The 16,132-nt window shown below is 51.5% G+C and overlaps 1 protein-coding gene across 1 annotated transcript; it reads left to right on the forward strand.

Annotated features, from left to right (window-relative positions):
• The first annotated feature begins 742 nt into the window (after positions 1-742).
• Positions 743-14,865, forward strand: PIP4K2C (phosphatidylinositol-5-phosphate 4-kinase type 2 gamma). Its single transcript, XM_056117506.1, has 10 exons — positions 743-1,016; positions 3,630-3,727; positions 4,517-4,613; positions 5,147-5,290; positions 11,556-11,702; positions 12,537-12,575; positions 13,101-13,214; positions 13,554-13,821; positions 14,111-14,214; positions 14,530-14,865. Exons 1-10 carry the CDS (start codon positions 843-845, stop codon positions 14,608-14,610), a joined length of 1,266 nt encoding a protein of 421 aa, XP_055973481.1. The 5' UTR covers positions 743-842; the 3' UTR covers positions 14,611-14,865.
• The last annotated feature ends 1,267 nt before the right edge of the window (positions 14,866-16,132 follow it).

Here is a 16,132-nt window from a genome sequence, read left to right on the forward strand (position 1 = left end):
TGGTGCTGTCGGAACCAGATGCAGTTCTGGGGATCAAAGAAGTGTCTGCCAGTGTGCAAGATGAGCACCTTCCTCCCGGCTCTTCCAATCTCTTGCACTTAACTCTAAGTGTTCCACAGGAAATTCAATCTTTATCCTCTTTTAAGTTTTCCTTGACCAGCTGCCCGTCCTTTGTGTTCATGGCACGCCTCCCATAGAGTTCGACAGAGCCTTATCTCTCCTAGAGATTGCCGCTCTCCCCTTTGGCCAACTAGTGTCATTGGACTCCGAACCCCAGTAGGACAGAACTCCAACCCCTGCCCCATTCAAAGGACGAGAATCGAGTGGAGGTTCAATAAATACTCATAGAATGAGTCAATGATTCGACTCACAAGGTGCCTGGGGTCCCAAGAAAGAATTCTGAAGCCCCCTGCCCCGCCCCCGGATGCGCCCCACTCCAGTCGGTGCTAAGCAAAGGCGGGAGGTTTCGGGTTAAGTCTCCGAGGCTGATGACACGAAGAAACCGGGTCAAACCAGAAGGCCGCGACTTTGCGGCAAAGCAGTTCCCGGCCTGCGACGGAGCCACGCCCGGCCCGGCCGCGGCCCGACCCTCGCGCCGACCGTCAGGGCGCGGGGATGGGATGCGGGGGCCGCAGCCCAAGGGTCCGCTCCCCGCCGCCCCGGGCGCCCGCCGGGCCCACCCACGGCCCGGGCGCCGGGGGCGGAGCCAGCCTCGCCCCGCCCCCGCGCGCGCCAGCCCGGCTCCGGTCACGTGACGGCGCGCAGGTGAGCACCGCTTCCGGGGTCGGGAGCCCGGATCGCGGCCGGCTCCGGCTTCCCCTCGGTCGGGTACGCGGGAGGCGATGGCGTCCTCTTCGGTCCCGCCGGCCGCTGTCCCGGCGGCGACTTCGGCCCCCGGCCCGGGCTTCGGCTTCGCCTCCAAAACCAAGAAGAAGCATTTCGTGCAGCAGAAGGTGAAGGTGTTCCGGGCGGCCGACCCGCTGGTGGGCGTGTTCCTGTGGGGCGTATCCCACTCGGTGAGACCCGCTCTGACCCGGCACCCGCGCCCCTGACCCTCTGAGCCCCGCGCCCCCGACCCTCTGAGCCCCGCGCCCTCCCGCTGGCCCTGGTTCCTCGGCTCCCGTCTCGGCATCTCTTGCGCCACCACCTTTGCCCCGCCTGCCCGCGTCCCTGCGCACCTGGCTCAGGTGTTTCCCCCGAGTCTCCTCTCGCTGGAGACAGTCTGTTTAGACGATAAGGTTTGGGTCACCGTCCTGCCCTTTCCTCTCCCCCTCCGGTTCCTCCTTCCCCGCCCGAGATCCAGTTCCCTGCCGCCTTCCTGCCCGCTCCAGCCCCAGCCCCAGGCTACGGGACCGGCCAGTACCGGGCTCCGGTTGGAAGGACGTTAGGGGGAGTGGCCCTTCAGGGTTGTTGGTGTGTGTCTGGGGTGAGAGTGTGTGTGTCGGAGAGCACGGAAGGGAGCTGGAAGATCGGCGTGTGTGTGTGTGTGTGTGTGTGTGTGTGTGTGTGTGTGTTGCGGGGTGGGGGGGGGACCTGTTCAGTTCTCTTTCCGCTTTGCTTTCCAGCTGCAGCCCTTGACTTTGAATCCTTGGCTTTAGGGAAGCTGCGGGCTTCCTGGACCTTTTAATCCTGCTTGTCCCTTTTCTTTCCAGAGGAACAGCATTTCAAAGAAGCTACTCCCCCAAACCCCACACTCACTCGGGAATTATGTCTATATGCCATTGGTTTTAACTGCACCCCCTTGACTGAAGTGATGATGTAAGTAGGTGAGGAGTTTGGGTCCTGGAGACTCAAAGGTAATGAACTTTAGAAGCAGGGAATTAGAGGGTGACGTGGGGATCAGGAAGAGGCCAGAGAGGCCAGTTAATCTTTCCCGGGGTCTCTTGAAGGAAGCTGTCCCCTTCCCGCAGATCTGGAGTGGAAGGGATGCAGTGACCTTGAATGTGCCAGAATAAAGCAAACCCCTTGAATTCTTAAGGCAGAGTTACAGAGAATAAGAAAGAACCGTTTTATTCATGGCGTTAATTTGTGGCTTAGAGTGTCATGATGTGGGGATGCCGGTTCACTCCTTGAGGTCTGTGACTGGGTGGACTTCTCCCAGCTCCCTATCATCAGTCTCCGGCACTTGGGATGGGCAAGGCTGATGGAAGCAGGGCTGCTTCTCAAATGCACCTTTTAGGTGACTCATCTATCTCCAGGTTCCAGAAGCTTAACAAGAGGGGTTTTCTTTGGTAGAATTCCACATAATACCTGCCTCAGCTTCCTAGGTATGTGTATATTCACACACACACACACACACACACATACGTTATATATATATTAGCCTCAACACCCACTCTACAGCCAACACACACTTCTAGTGTTTAGAATGAAGAAATTCCTTGAGCATATGCCCTACTGATGACTCAGCCTGCTTGACAGCAGGTGACGAGGAGGGGGGCATGAAGAACCATAGCTGAATTTTAGCTGGGAATCACAAGTGACTTCCCCCCCCTTCCTGAAGGAATGTGTTCTGTCCTCCTTTGCTGAGAATAAGAGAAGCTGGGTTTCACCGCGGTATAGGGAATTTAGTTTAGACTGTACTTCATAACCTCTGTTGAATGATCACGCAAGGATGAGCAGGGGATGCATTTATTTAGTTTATAAGTGCTTCGGGTCCACTGTGTGCCGAACATTGTGCTAGCCAGGCACGCAAGGGGTGCAGGTGACTAGAAGTTGTCCTCTCCCTTGAGCTCAGACTAGGTGTGGGTAATAGTGTATAGGAAGCAGAGATCAGAGGCCCATGATCAGTATGCTAATATAGGTAGGAGAAAGCTTCTGGGACAGCACTGGGCAGAAATCGAATCTCCTTGGAATTTCTTCATACTGTAACTCTTCTCTCAACGGCAGATAGCAGACTGCAGTTGTGGGGGTTCGACTAGGAGAGCATGTGATGTTTGCATATTTTGTGCTGTGAATAGAGGCCTAATGAGCCCCTGATGAACTCATATCCTCTGCCTGCCTGCATACCCTCTGAAACCAGCTGCTCTTTTTCTTTTTCCTTCTTTCTCTTTTTTTAACCTCAACCTAGGCAAGCAGGGCGGCCTGCTGCAGAGAAAGAACCTCCTCAAGGTGGTCTGAAAGGACCTTCCTGTTTGTAAGGAGCCGCCTCTTGCAGGATACTGTCATTTCTTGACCCCCCTCAGAGTCTGGTTCACTCTCTTGTGTACTTGAAAAATGCCTTTTTTGTTTTGTTTTTAATGGAGCATGGAACTGTTTGTCTTGAGAGGCTAGGGTTGACTGAGACTGAAGGTTTTTTTTTTTTTCTTCTTTCTCTAGAATTTCTCACAGCTTTAAAAATAGTCCTGGGCTGCTTACAGGGTTTGCCTAATATAAAATGACTGTTGTGAGCATTTAGTTCCGTGGGGGCGTGAGTGTGGGGGACTGTGTGTGAGGGCAGCTTGCTGCAGTCCTTTTGGGTAGCAGGAGCGGCTGGCCACATTCTCGCACCTCTGTCAGGCGCATACAGAGCCACTGTCGGGGAAGGAATGAGCTTTGAGGTGCTTCTCCTGACTCTTGCCCAGACAGTGTATGAGTAGCGTTCTCTAACCCTGCTCACTTGCCTCCCTTTTCTCCTTTTGGTTTTTCAGATCAATGAGCTAAGCCAGGTGCCGCCCCCAGTGATGCTGCTGCCGGATGATTTTAAAGCCAGCTCTAAGATCAAGGTCAACAATCACCTTTTCCACAGGTGGGACTTTCTGCCCTTATCCTGTCAGCCTACCCAAGAAAACAGTAACATGCCATTTTAAGAATTAAAAGATTCAGTGAGGGATGGAGAGATGATATAGTGGGTAGGACAATTGGGCCAACACGGGTTCAATTCCCGGCACCACATTTGGCCCCTGAGACCCACCAGGAATGATTCCTGAGAGCCAGGAGAAAGCCCTTATGCATCAACGGGTGTCACCCAACGCCCCACACCCCAACCCCTGCCAATTCACTTGAGTTTTAAACTTAGAAAGCAACTTCTAAATTGTGTGGTCTAAACTTCCTTTCCCTGTAGCTTTATAGGATATTCACTAATTTTTCTCTCCTTCAGCCTTCAGTTACTTGAGTTCCTTGAGTAAATATGTTTAGATGCTACTTCCATACATTTTTGATAGCGGCACCAAGAAAGGAGTACCTGGATTCCCAAAGCCCTCCTGTTGAGGGAAAATGCCATCAGAACAGGGCAGCTGTTGCTGATTTTAGGATGTCTCCACTTGGCTTGAGTTTTGGGAAATGCTGATTTGGCGGACAGAAGATCTTGATTCTGTTTAAGGTATTTGCCAGCCATACAGCTAGAGCAGATCATTCAGCCATCTTTAATTACAGTCTCTCCCCACTACAAAATGGAAATAATACACCTTCAAGGTTATCACAGGGTTTGATGATAATCAAATAAAGTAATGTCTGTGAGGGTGTTTCATAAACTTTTCGGCCCTATACAAATGTAATATTGTTGCTTTGTTTTCTTACCACGAAAACCCTCTTTTAGGGAAAATCTGCCCAGTCATTTTAAGTTCAAGGAGTACTGTCCTCAGGTCTTCAGGAACCTCCGTGATCGATTTGGCATTGATGACCAGGATTACTTGGTGAGAGCCCAATAATTATTGAGGGCAGACTTTTCTCTCAGCAACTGGGAATTTATGATTGGAGAAATGAAAGCTGAAAGCCTTAGCAAATATAATTCCTTATCTTGTGGTCTCAGACATCTTCAAAAAATGATGAGGGGCCTGAGAGTACAGTGGATAGAGTGTTCGCCCTTCACGCAGCCAACCTGGGTTCGATTTTCGGCATCTCAAGCACCACCAGCAGTGATTCCTGAGTGTACAGCCAGGAGCAAACCCTGAGCATCGTCGGGTTTGGGGCCCCTGTCAAAAAAAATTTAAAAACTTCAAAACGGATGAAAATTTAAACCCTAACTTTGAGAGGAAAATCTCAGAAACAAGAATTTTTGCTCTCTTTATCATCCAGTTTGTATTTGGGAATTATATTCAAACCCTTTATGTGGCCTTTTAAATCAGGGCTCTGTTCCCTTGCAGCCATGGCCAGTTAGCCACTATCTTACAACATTTTCACATTAAACGATGAGGGAAAGAACCTTTGCCCTGTTCTCTATCCCCAGGTGTCCCTTACCCGAAGCCCTCCAAATGAAAGTGAAGGCAGTGATGGTCGCTTCCTTATCTCCTATGATCGAACGCTCGTCATCAAGGAAGTTTCAAGTGAGGACATTGCCGATATGCACAGCAACCTCTCCAACTACCACCAGGTCGGTCTTCTCTTCAGTCTCGTCCTTTCCTTTTTCCTTCCAGTAGTGCATTTTGTTCCTTAAGCACTTAGGGATGATGTTTTTGTTTTCTTCTGGTTTTGGGGGGAATACGTGGCTCTGGAGGCTACACCCCATTCTGTGCTCAACATGCACAGCATGCTTCTAGCCCACTAAGCTCTCTGGCTCTGATTTGATTTGATTCTTTTTCTTTTTTTTTTCTCTTGGGTCACACCCGGCGATGCTCACACTCCTGGCTTTGCACTCAGGAATCACTCCTAGCAGTGCTCAAGGGACCATATGGGATGCTGGGAATCGAAACTGGGTCAGCTGCATGCAAAGCAAACACCCTGCTCACTGTGCTATCATTCCAGCCCCAATTTGATTCTTTCTCTTAATTTTTTCTTGGCTTCCTGAACATTTCCCAGAAGTCTTAGGACCCCTCCCTGAGGTTCTTTATTGTTTATTTGTTTGGGGGAGGGGGGTTGGGCCACATCAAGGACTTACTCCTGCCTCTGCACTCAGGGATCAGTCCTGAAAGTGCTCAGGGGACCATATGGGGTGCTGGGAATTGAACCCAGATTGGCCATATGTAAAGCAAACACCCTTCCCATACTATTTCTCCAGTCCCAAGACAACCATCCTTTCCTTCTGTGATTTTGTTTGTTTTTTGCTTTTTGGTTCACACCTGGCGATGCACAGGGATTACTCCTGGCTCTGCACTCAGGAATTACTCCTAGCCGTGCTTGGGGGACCATATGGGATGCTGGGAATCGAACCTGGGTCGGCTATGTGCAAGGCAAACAGCTACCCGCTGTACTATCGCTCCAGCCCCACCTTCCTGCGGTTCTTAACCTGTCTGGTGAGCCAGTGCTAGGGTCCTGAATGCTATGCTATTTGAGCCAGTGCTAGGGTCCTGAATGCTATGCTATTTGGACCCTGCAGTGCTGGGAATTACCTGGGGGCATCCCAGCAGTGCTGAGGGAGCTCCAGGGCCACATATGGTGGTTCTTTGGGGCCTTCAGGGCTCTACCCAGTAGTGCTGGGGTTCCTTGTGGTGCCGGGAAATGAAGCCAGGGTTGTCTGTACATGCAAATCATGTGCCTTAACCCCTGTTCCATCATCTCTTGGTTTTTTTATTTTGATTTTTTATTGTTTGGGGGCCACACCTGGCATTGTTCCAGGCTTCCTCCTGGCTTTGCATTCATGGATCACTCCTGAAGGGCTTGGGGGACCATATGGGAGGCCGGGGATTGAACCCGGGTTGGGCGTGCAAGGCAAATGCCCCACCTGCTGTGCTATAGCACCGGCCCCAAGAAAATAATTTTTAAAAAGTGACTGGTCTCAAGATTCCTCCACTGAGCCCCATTCCTGGCCCTGAAACTGGAAAATTTTTTAAAAATTGCTCTACAGGTCTAGGGAGATGGCCCAAAGGGCTTCTATGGGCTAGGGAGCTGGCTCAAAGGTCTAGAATGCATATGCTTTCCTTGTGGTAGGCCTGGGTTTGCTCAGCACCATGCAGGAGTAGCCAGTGATGACTGCAAGTGTGCCCCCCACCCCCGACAAAAAAGGCAGAAAAAGGACCTCTAACATACCTACAGTAGGTGACTAAATAGAAGAATTTAGGTATGTTCTTTCTCACTACTCTGGGTTAAAAGATATAGAGCATGGAGCTGGAGAGATAGCACAGCAGATAGGGCGTTTGCCTTGCATGCGGCTGACCCGGGTTCGATTCCCAACATCCCAGATGGTCCCCTGAGCACGGCCAGGAGTAACTCCTGAGTGCAGAGCCAGGAGTAACCCCTGTGCATCGCCAGGTGTGACCCAAAAAAGCAAAAAAAAAAAAAAAAAGATATAGAGCACACTTATAGCAAAGTGTAAAATGAAAAATGTAGACTAAGTATTAGTTCTATCTTAATGACAGGAGTGAAGGCAGTTTGGGGAAAATCAGGATAGTGCACTGTCAGGATGGATTGGAGGGGTGAACCATGCCTGTATCCAGCCTCTGTGGGATTAGGGAAGCTGTTCTATCTTCTCAAATTTACTTGGAGATTGCAGTTCCTGAAATATTTTGACAGTAAATACATTGTCTAAGAGGGCAGGGAGATAACTCAAAGGGTTAGTATGCCTGCTCAGTGTGCAGGAGGCCTAGTTCTCCTAGTCTCAACTAGTTAGCAGGCCCTAGGCACCAAGCTGGGAGTAGTCCCTGAGAAATTAACTTTAAAAATTAATAATAATTATTACCTGAGTACCACCAGATGTGACCTCAAACTCTTCCACCCCAGGATAAACAAATAGACATAAAAACATCACTTGAATGTCTTTCTACTGACGAAAAATCTCAATAAAATCAATGGGCAAGAAGTAAAAGTACCTGGACCTGGAGAGAAAGCACAGCGGGTAGGGTATTTGCCTTGCACATAGCCGATCTAAGTTCGATTCCCAGCATCCCATATGGTCCCCTGAGCACTGCCAGGAGTAGCTCCTGAGTGCAGAGCCAGGAGTAACCCCTGTGCATCGCTGGGTGTGACCCAAAAAAGGCAAAAAGGAAAAAAAATAAAGGTTCCAAAAGGTCTCTGTTTTGGTCAGTAAATATTAGTAGGCCCTCTATATATGTATAGAAAGAAGTATAGAAGTATGAGATTTTTGAAAGTGTAGAAATAATGAAAGTATAGAAAGACAGTTGGGTGTTCATTCAGCAACAGTTGGGAAGCAGAAAAAGAAACTATAGAAGTGAATGGAACAGTCTGAAACAGTCCCAGTCTCTTAGGAACCTCTTGTTCTCATGATAGAAACCAGGAAGTAAGTATTAGCACTCAGTGAAGTGCGTCCATGGCACAGAATGCTCTTGTGGGGCGGGGGGGTGGGGGCGTGGGAGAGGAAGAGCACATGAGCTCATCAAGCAAAAGTGATGCACTTTGGAGCCTAATGAGACTTGTTAGGAGAGGAGTGTCATAGGAATAGATTATTTGGTGGGAGGAGGCAGGGTTACACCCAGCGGTACTCAGGGCTTACTCCTGACTCTTCCCTTAAGTATCACTCCTAGCCAGGCTTTTGGAAACCGTATGGGATCCCAGGGATCGAACATGGGTCAGCGGCATGCAAGGCAAACGCCCTACCCGTTGTACTATCTCTCAAGCCCTGTAGGAGTAGGATCTTAAAAGATGAGTCAGGGTTAACTGTTGAATGAGGTCCAACAGAACATTCTAAGCAAAGGAAAATAGTGCTTGTGAAGGCAGAGCCATGAGAGAGCTTGATGGTGAGGAGTTTTCAGAAAATCATTGTGACTACAATATGGTATTATGGGGAAACAGGAACCAGATGATTTATGAATCACAGAACTTGGACCTTTATTCTGAAGGTGGGGTGCTGGGAAATGATATATAGGTCATTTAGATATGTCCCTGTGGCTGCACTCTTTTACCAGTTATTTTGGTTGGAAAGGGATTTGGGGCCTTACCCAGTGATTTTCCACGGCTACTCCTGACTTTGTGCTCAAGGGTCACTTACAGAAGCACTTGGGGGATCATAATGTGGTGCAGGGTATTGAATCAGGGTTGGTGGCTTACAAGGCCACCACTTACCTTACAAGGCCACCACTGCCTTAACCTCAGAACTATTTCTCTGACCCTGTGTGGCAGCATTTTAGAGAATGGATTAGAAGAGGAAAACTGGTAATAAAGATTAATTATTTTATTTCCTGACTTTTGGTATCTCCCAAGCAGTGTTCACAGAGCCCAGGGGCCCCTACTGGTGATACTTGGTCATCAAGCAGGCTGATGTGCAATGCTTGGACTTTGTGGTGCTGGGAACCGCCAGAGCAACCCGGTGGTGTTCAGGGGTGCCATGCAGTGCTGGGGATCAGAGTCGGCTCCCTGTGCATGCAGGGAATGTACCCCTGAACACTGAGCCATGGCCTCATTCTGTGGAGGTGATTTTAATAGTCTAAGTGAGAAAAGACAGGGCCCTGGGGAAATGATGGCAGTGGGAATGGAAAGGAAAAACCCCTGAGGAGAATTGAGGGAATTGAGGCAAAGATGTTTCCATATTCCTGGTTTTTTTTTGTTTGTTTGTTTTGTTTTTTTGCTTTTTGGGTTACACCCGGCGATGCACAGGGGTTACTCCTGGCTCTGCACTCAGGAGTTACTCCTGGTGGTGCTCAGGGGACCATATGGGATGCTGGGAATCGAACCCGGTTCGGCCGCGTGCAAAGCAAACGCCCTATCTGCTGTGCTATCTCTCCAGCCGCCATTTTCCTGTTTTGGATTAATTCAGTAACAGTTGGGGAGCAAGAAAAAAACAAGTTTTTGGAGGGAAATGGTTGAATTGAGGGTTCCTGGTTCCTAACGGTTGGGGTTTGGCGTTTAGGAAAGAGAATCAGAGCAGAAGTCTAGGCTTGAGAGTTAGAGGCGCACCAAGGGTAGGTAAAGCCATGCATTTAGATTATCAAAGGGAAGTATGTGGAGTGAAATGAACAGAAAGTTAAGGTCAGAAGCTAAGAAGCAAGGAGGGAGAAGAAGCTTATCATAAAGGAGATCAAGAATAGATAGACGCTTTTAATTATGCTTGACCTACTTCATTCCATATAGGATTTGAGGACAGGATAATCGCAGACGAATGGTGTAACAGGAACTCAGGGTAAAGAGTGTTGCTGTGTTTGTGTGTGTGTGTGTGTGTGTGTGTTTCTGCCCTCCCCCCAACCCCACTGGGCCACACCCGGTGGTGCTAGGGGACCATGTGGTGCTGGGGATGGAACCTGGATCTCTGCATGTAAAGCATGTAATCCAGCCTGGAGAACTGATTTTTGTAGGGGCCTAGGGGCTAACGCCACTGGTGATGAGTTAGGGGCCTGAGGTCAGTCCAGTGGTTCTTGGCCTTGACATTTGAGTGCCTTGGCCTAGTAAGCTCGGGCCACCAGTGTCACCCCCAGCAGTAGTAGGGGCACATGCAATGTCAGCGATTAAATTCAGGGGCTTATGCATGCTAGGCCTATGCTTTAAAGCTTGTGCCACCCCAGCCCCAAGTGAAGAGAGTTTTGTTTTGTTTTGTTTTTGCTTTTTGGTCATACCCGGCAATGCACAGGGGTTACTCCTGGCTCTGCACTCAGGAATCACCCCTGGCGGTGCTCGGGGGACCATATGGGATGCTGGGAATCGAACCCGGGTCAGCTGCGTGCAAGGCACACGCCCTACCCGCTGTGCTATCGTTCCAGCCCCCAAGTTTTGTTTTGTTTTGGGGGCCATACCCAGCAGTGCTCAGGGTTTACTACTAGCAGGGCTCAGAAGACGATATGGTGGTAGGAACTGAACCTGGGTCAGCCACCAGGCAAGCGTCTTGCCCACTGTACTATCTCTGTCCCACTAGTGGTGAGTCCTTAGCAGAAACATAAGTAGCATCAAGTGCCACCCAGCTGGAATATGACAGTGACCCATGGGATTTGACAGCACGTATTGGGGAGAGGGAGGTGGAGTGAGATTTCAGAGGAGGAAAGAGGGTATAAATCTGATTTCATTTGTTTGACATATGAATGGTAGACAGGACATGGATCAGTTGCTGAATAATATGTCTAAGAAATACTATTTTCTGAGAAATATAAAAAGTCGGCAGCAATACCGAGAGAGATGGGCCCTGAAAGGCTGGATAATTTAAGAACCTGTGTCATATACCATCGAGCATACATGGGGAATCTAATGCATGAAGAGACGATGCACTGCCAGAAAATAACTTCATAGGTGAATGTAGTTTCTTCGGGGTACTTCTGTTGGTTTGGTTTTGGGGCCACACCTTGCAGTGTTCAGGGGTTACTCCTGGCTCTGCACTCAGGAATCATTCCTGGTGGTGCCCAGGGGACCATAGGGGATGCCAGGGATTGAACCTGGCTTGGCCGCATACCAGGCAAGTGTCTTACTTGTCATACTATCTCTCCTGCCCTGCTGAATGTCATTTCCAATCATGTTTCTGTGACAGCTTGCACAGAAGGGTCTAAAGTAAGCATCAGTGACACTCACATTCCCATATCAGAGATTGAGAAAGGAGGTAAATCATTTTAAGATAAAGAGACAGTACCCGAATGAAGTGAAGCTGAGGAGCTAGAGCCGCCGCATCTGCAGGCGAGCAGGGCCGCTTTGGAAAAAGCCGCGGTGACCACGAGTCTGGGTCACCTCTCTGAAGGTGTCGTGCCCCCTCCGGACTGGTGGTGTCTGCATCCCGCCTGTGGTGGCCCGGGGTTGGATGCTTGGCCTCCCCACCTTTTTCCCTTCCGCCCCAGTATATCGTGAAGTGCCACGGCAGCACGCTGCTGCCCCAGTTCCTGGGCATGTACCGAGTTAGTGTGGACAACGAAGATAGCTACATGCTCGTGATGCGCAACATGTTTAGCCACCGCCTTCCTGTGCACAGAAAGTACGACCTGAAGGTAAGGAGAGGCGTGCTCAGGGTCGGGAGGGAGGGGACTCTGGAAGGCCCACGAGTGGCGGTGCACGGCGTGATTCAGTTCTGACATCTTTTGTTGGGGGCGGGGGGTAGAGATGGGGGTAGGAGGATGCTGCCAGGACTTCCTGGCTTTGAGGCACTGAGTGAATCATTGTCGCTTGGCATCACATCTGGTGGTGCTTCGGGGTTCCTCCAAGGTCAGTGCTCGGGGCTAGCTCCTGACTGTTTGGAGAGCCCGTTGAGTTACAGGCTTTCTGCATGTAAACTATGCGCTGGGGTCCCTTACGCCATCCCACCAGCTCCTGCCTGGTTCATTTTATTTATTCTCTTTTGTTGGGGGCAGTGCTCAGGGAGCACGGAGGCATTCCTGATGATGCTTATCAGACTAAAGAGGGGCTTCAGAGTTAGGCCTCCGGATGCAGTGCTGTTCTGAGCCTGCAGGGCTGGGGACCGCCAGGGCTACTGTGACAGTGCTCAGGGACCTCCAGGGCAATACCCAGTGATGCTTCGGGGCCCATGGGTGCCAAGGATGGAACCTAGATTTCCTGGCATGTACCCAAACCCGATCCTGTCTCCCAACCCGAATGGTTTGTTTGAGGAGCTGGCCTTTTTTGTCTTTTGGGGCTTGGGGGCCATAGCCAGTTGTGCCCAGGGGCTCCTCCTGGCTCTGTACTAAGGGCTCTGTCCTGGCAGTTCTTGGGAACCGTATATGGTCTGGGATCAAATGGGTGAAGCCTGGACCCCTGTACTATCTCTCCAGCGTAGGAGCTGGGCATTTAATCACTTGCATTAACTTGCTCTTTGGGTCTCTTTGTAGGGGTCCCTAGTTTCTCGGGAAGCCAGCGATAAGGAAAAGGTAAATATTAATTTCCAGTGACAGGTGCAGGGTGGGGAGGATGTGTGGAAGGGGCGTCCTGGGGTAAAGAGGTCGAGCTCAGCAGTTCCTTATTCTGATCTAAACCGCCGACAGAGTTAGGAGACTTGAACTGATGACATGGACAGCCAGAGGGAGCAGTGGGGACAGCGGCTTGCTGGCCTGCATTCTCGGTGGGGATGGCTTGCAGGTTGGGGAGGGGGCTGTGGCGCTGTCAAACTAGGGAAGCAAAGGGCTTCCCCATTACCTCTCATTCCTGGTCTCTTGCACTCATATAGCTATTTGTGAAGAAGAAAAGTCACCCTGGGGGGTCTTGCCTAAAAACCATAAAACCAATTTGTGGTTTAGCTGCAGTGAGTCTGGGGAAGCGGCTGGAGGCGAGATCAGACTTTGGAGCAGTATCACAGTCTGATGAGCACGAGACGCTCTCTTGTTCTTGGGCTTGTAGAAGCAAGCTCTTTTCGGGAGACAGAATCTGTTCCCGCAAACATCGATTCCCTTTCTCAGGTGAAGGAGCTGCCCACACTGAAGGATATGGACTTTCTTAACAAGAACCAGAAAGTTTATATTGGTGAAGAGGAGAAGAAAGTCTTTCTGGAGAAGCTGAAGAGAGACGTGGAGGTGATGAGGGGTGCCCGCAGAAAATGCGCTGCTCCTTCCTCTTGCTGCCTGCAGGACAGTTGTCTCTCCCTGAGCGATCTTCTCTTTATTCTTTGGATTCTTTGCCTAGTGGGGAATTGGGCACGGGGCTGGAAACCCCCTGGAGGTTACCCATGGAGACAGGTGGGGAATAAACCTCAGAAACCCAGCCGTTTAGGCAGTAGAGGGCGGGGATATTCTCTCAGCCCGCAAGTCTCACATGTCTTAAGGGGCCCCCGCAGTCAGGGGTGGAGCTAGGAGTTTGGCATCTGGGGTGGGGAGAGGCATTCAGGAGAGTCTGACTTGTCAGTGGGGTCTCAGTTCCTAGTGCAGCTGAAGATCATGGACTACAGCCTTCTGCTGGGCATTCACGACATCATCCGGGGCTCCGAGCCAGAGGAGGAGGGGCCCCCACGAGAGGAGGAGCCGGAGGGGGACGGAGACTCTGGCCTGGCTGGGCCTCCCGCCCTGGTGGGCTCCTACGGCACCTCCCCCGAGGGTATTGGAGGCTACATCCATTCCCATCGGCCCCTGGGCCCTGGCGAGTTCGAAGCCTTCATTGATGTCTACGCCATCCGGAGTGCCGAGGGTGAGACAGACCTTGGCAGTGTAATTGGGGGGGGGGGGGGGGATTGTCTTTGGAGAACAGAAACCAGGGTGGTGGGTGAAGAAGCTGGCTAACTTTCTAGAATAGGGCTCGGGTGGGGTGCGGGTGGGGCTCATTGGGAAAGTGAACAGACACATGGTTCCTGGGGAGAAGAAATTTGGACTAGTCCTGCTCTTCATTATGTGTGTGTTCTCTCTGTCTGTCTGTCTCTCTCTCCTCTCCCTCCCACCCTCTTCTCTCCCTCATCCCCCCTTTCCTCTCTCTCCCCCAGGGGCCCCCCAGAAGGAGGTGTATTTCATGGGCCTCATTGACATCCTGACCCAGTATGATGCCAAGAAGAAAGCAGCTCATGCAGCTAAAACTGTCAAGCATGGGGTGAGAGTTCCCGGGCCAGTCCTTCCCATCACGATGCTTCAGAGGCTGCGGACAAGAGCCTCTCAGGGGCTGGAGTGTTAGTGCGGAGGAGAGGGAGTTTGTCTTGCATGTGGCCAACCAGGGTTCGGTCCCCGGCATTCCATTTGGTCCCTTGAGCAACTCCGGATGTGACCCCCCCAAAAAGCTTCTTATACCAGAGCAGAAGGGTGGCAAAAGGAAGGAGTGTGGGAAGGCCCTAGAGTAGAATGAGGTTAGGGAGTGGGGGGCGGGGGGGCCTGTGGCGGAACCCTAACAGTGTCCCAAACTCCCTCGCAGGCCGGGGCGGAGATCTCTACGGTCCATCCTGAGCAGTACGCGAAGCGATTCCTAGATTTCATTACCAACATCTTTGCCTAAGAGACTGCCTGACCCCGCGGTGACTGCTGCTTTAAGTCTGAGGTGGTGGGGTTCTGAGAGGTTTGAGGGACCGTACATGCTCTGGCCACTATCACTTTTCTTCCTCCTTTGCTCTAAAGGCTGCACGCCACTTCCATCTCCCATAACCCTTGGCTCCTCCTGGACCTCAGAAGCGCATTGTCCTTTCTCCCGCCTGTCCCGTTAGTACCCCCCACCCCAGCCCCGACAATTTTGCTTGCTATATTAGTGTTCGTGCTGCCTCTCTCCCAAGTGCCTTGACCTTTGTAAAACATCCTCTGGTTTCGAAGAGGAGCTGGGGGCAGGGGGTTGTTGGCCCCTGGCTGATGACTGAGCCTGCCTGCAGCAGCTACTTGGCATGCACTTTGCTGTGGGCAGCACGAGGAGTTTCTGAGTTTCGCCGAGAGCGTCTTAGAATCCAGCGTGGCGTGCTTCCTGCCAGTATTCCCTGGGCTGGAGGACTTTCCGAACACTACAGACAGGGATGCAGGCACACACGTGACGGGCTATGGTCGGTCTCATACACAGGGCGGCGGGGGCAGAGTGGTCAGCAGACTGGCACCTCGGGGAGAGGAAGCTTGAGAGACGCGTGAGATTAGGCAGCTGTTTGGAGAAGGTCCTAGCCGTTTCCATTCCGCCCCCCCCTCCCCCCCCCCCCCCCCCCCCGCTTCTGCGCCCTCCCCTCCACTTCAAGGTGCAGGAGCCCAGAGATGGCCAGAGAGCCCTGGCCTGGGCGAGGGTGCTTGCTGCTGCTCATCACTAGCCCCCCACACCATGTCCAGGACAGCTGGCACCCTCCGTGGGTCTGTGGGGGCTTCTGGACGCAGAGAACAATGGGCCCCATGTTAGATTTCCTCTCTGTCTAGCCCTCCCTCACGTTTCAGTCCCAGCAGAAGGGAATAGCTCTGCCCGGTTCTGCCCTGGTCATTTCAAGAGAACGGAGGTCTCCAGTGTGGGAACCTCCTCTCCTCCCTGGAGGTGTGCGCTGAGCATACTTCCTTCCCCTTCGCTCTTCTAACCCTTTCCCCAGTTGTATTTTGTTACTCTGTTCTCTTCTGTCCCGCCTTAGACTGCTACTGTTCTCAGGGGACAGATGGCCTTCTTTGTCATCTTCACTCTCCATCCCCAGAGAGGAGTCGGAGCCATAACTCAATCCTCCTGCCCCCCTCAGCAGAGCTGAGTTGGTTTTCGCATGCTGTTCTCCCGAAGCAGAGGAGGCTGGGATGGCAGGTCACCTTCTCCCTGCCCGCCAATGCCTCTGGGGCTGAGGCAGCCATCCTCTTTGCTGCCTTCCATCCCTGTGAGGCTGCTCCATGATTTTCTGTTCGTTCGTTTGTAACATGAAGAGTGGTACCAGCAAATGCTCAATGGTGACACAAGGGTTCTTGCCCAGTATCTGGCCGGACTGATCTGTCTCACAAGAAGGCTTGGGTCAGAAAGGAGATTGTCCCTCTTCCTCTGTCTTCTACTCCAAATGTTTTGAAGCAGAAGAGTCTCTATGTAA

Source organism: Sorex fumeus, unplaced genomic scaffold, assembly GCF_029834395.1.
Source record: "Sorex fumeus unplaced genomic scaffold, SorFum_2.1 ptg000035l, whole genome shotgun sequence".
Classification (NCBI taxonomy): domain Eukaryota; kingdom Metazoa; phylum Chordata; class Mammalia; order Eulipotyphla; family Soricidae; genus Sorex; species Sorex fumeus.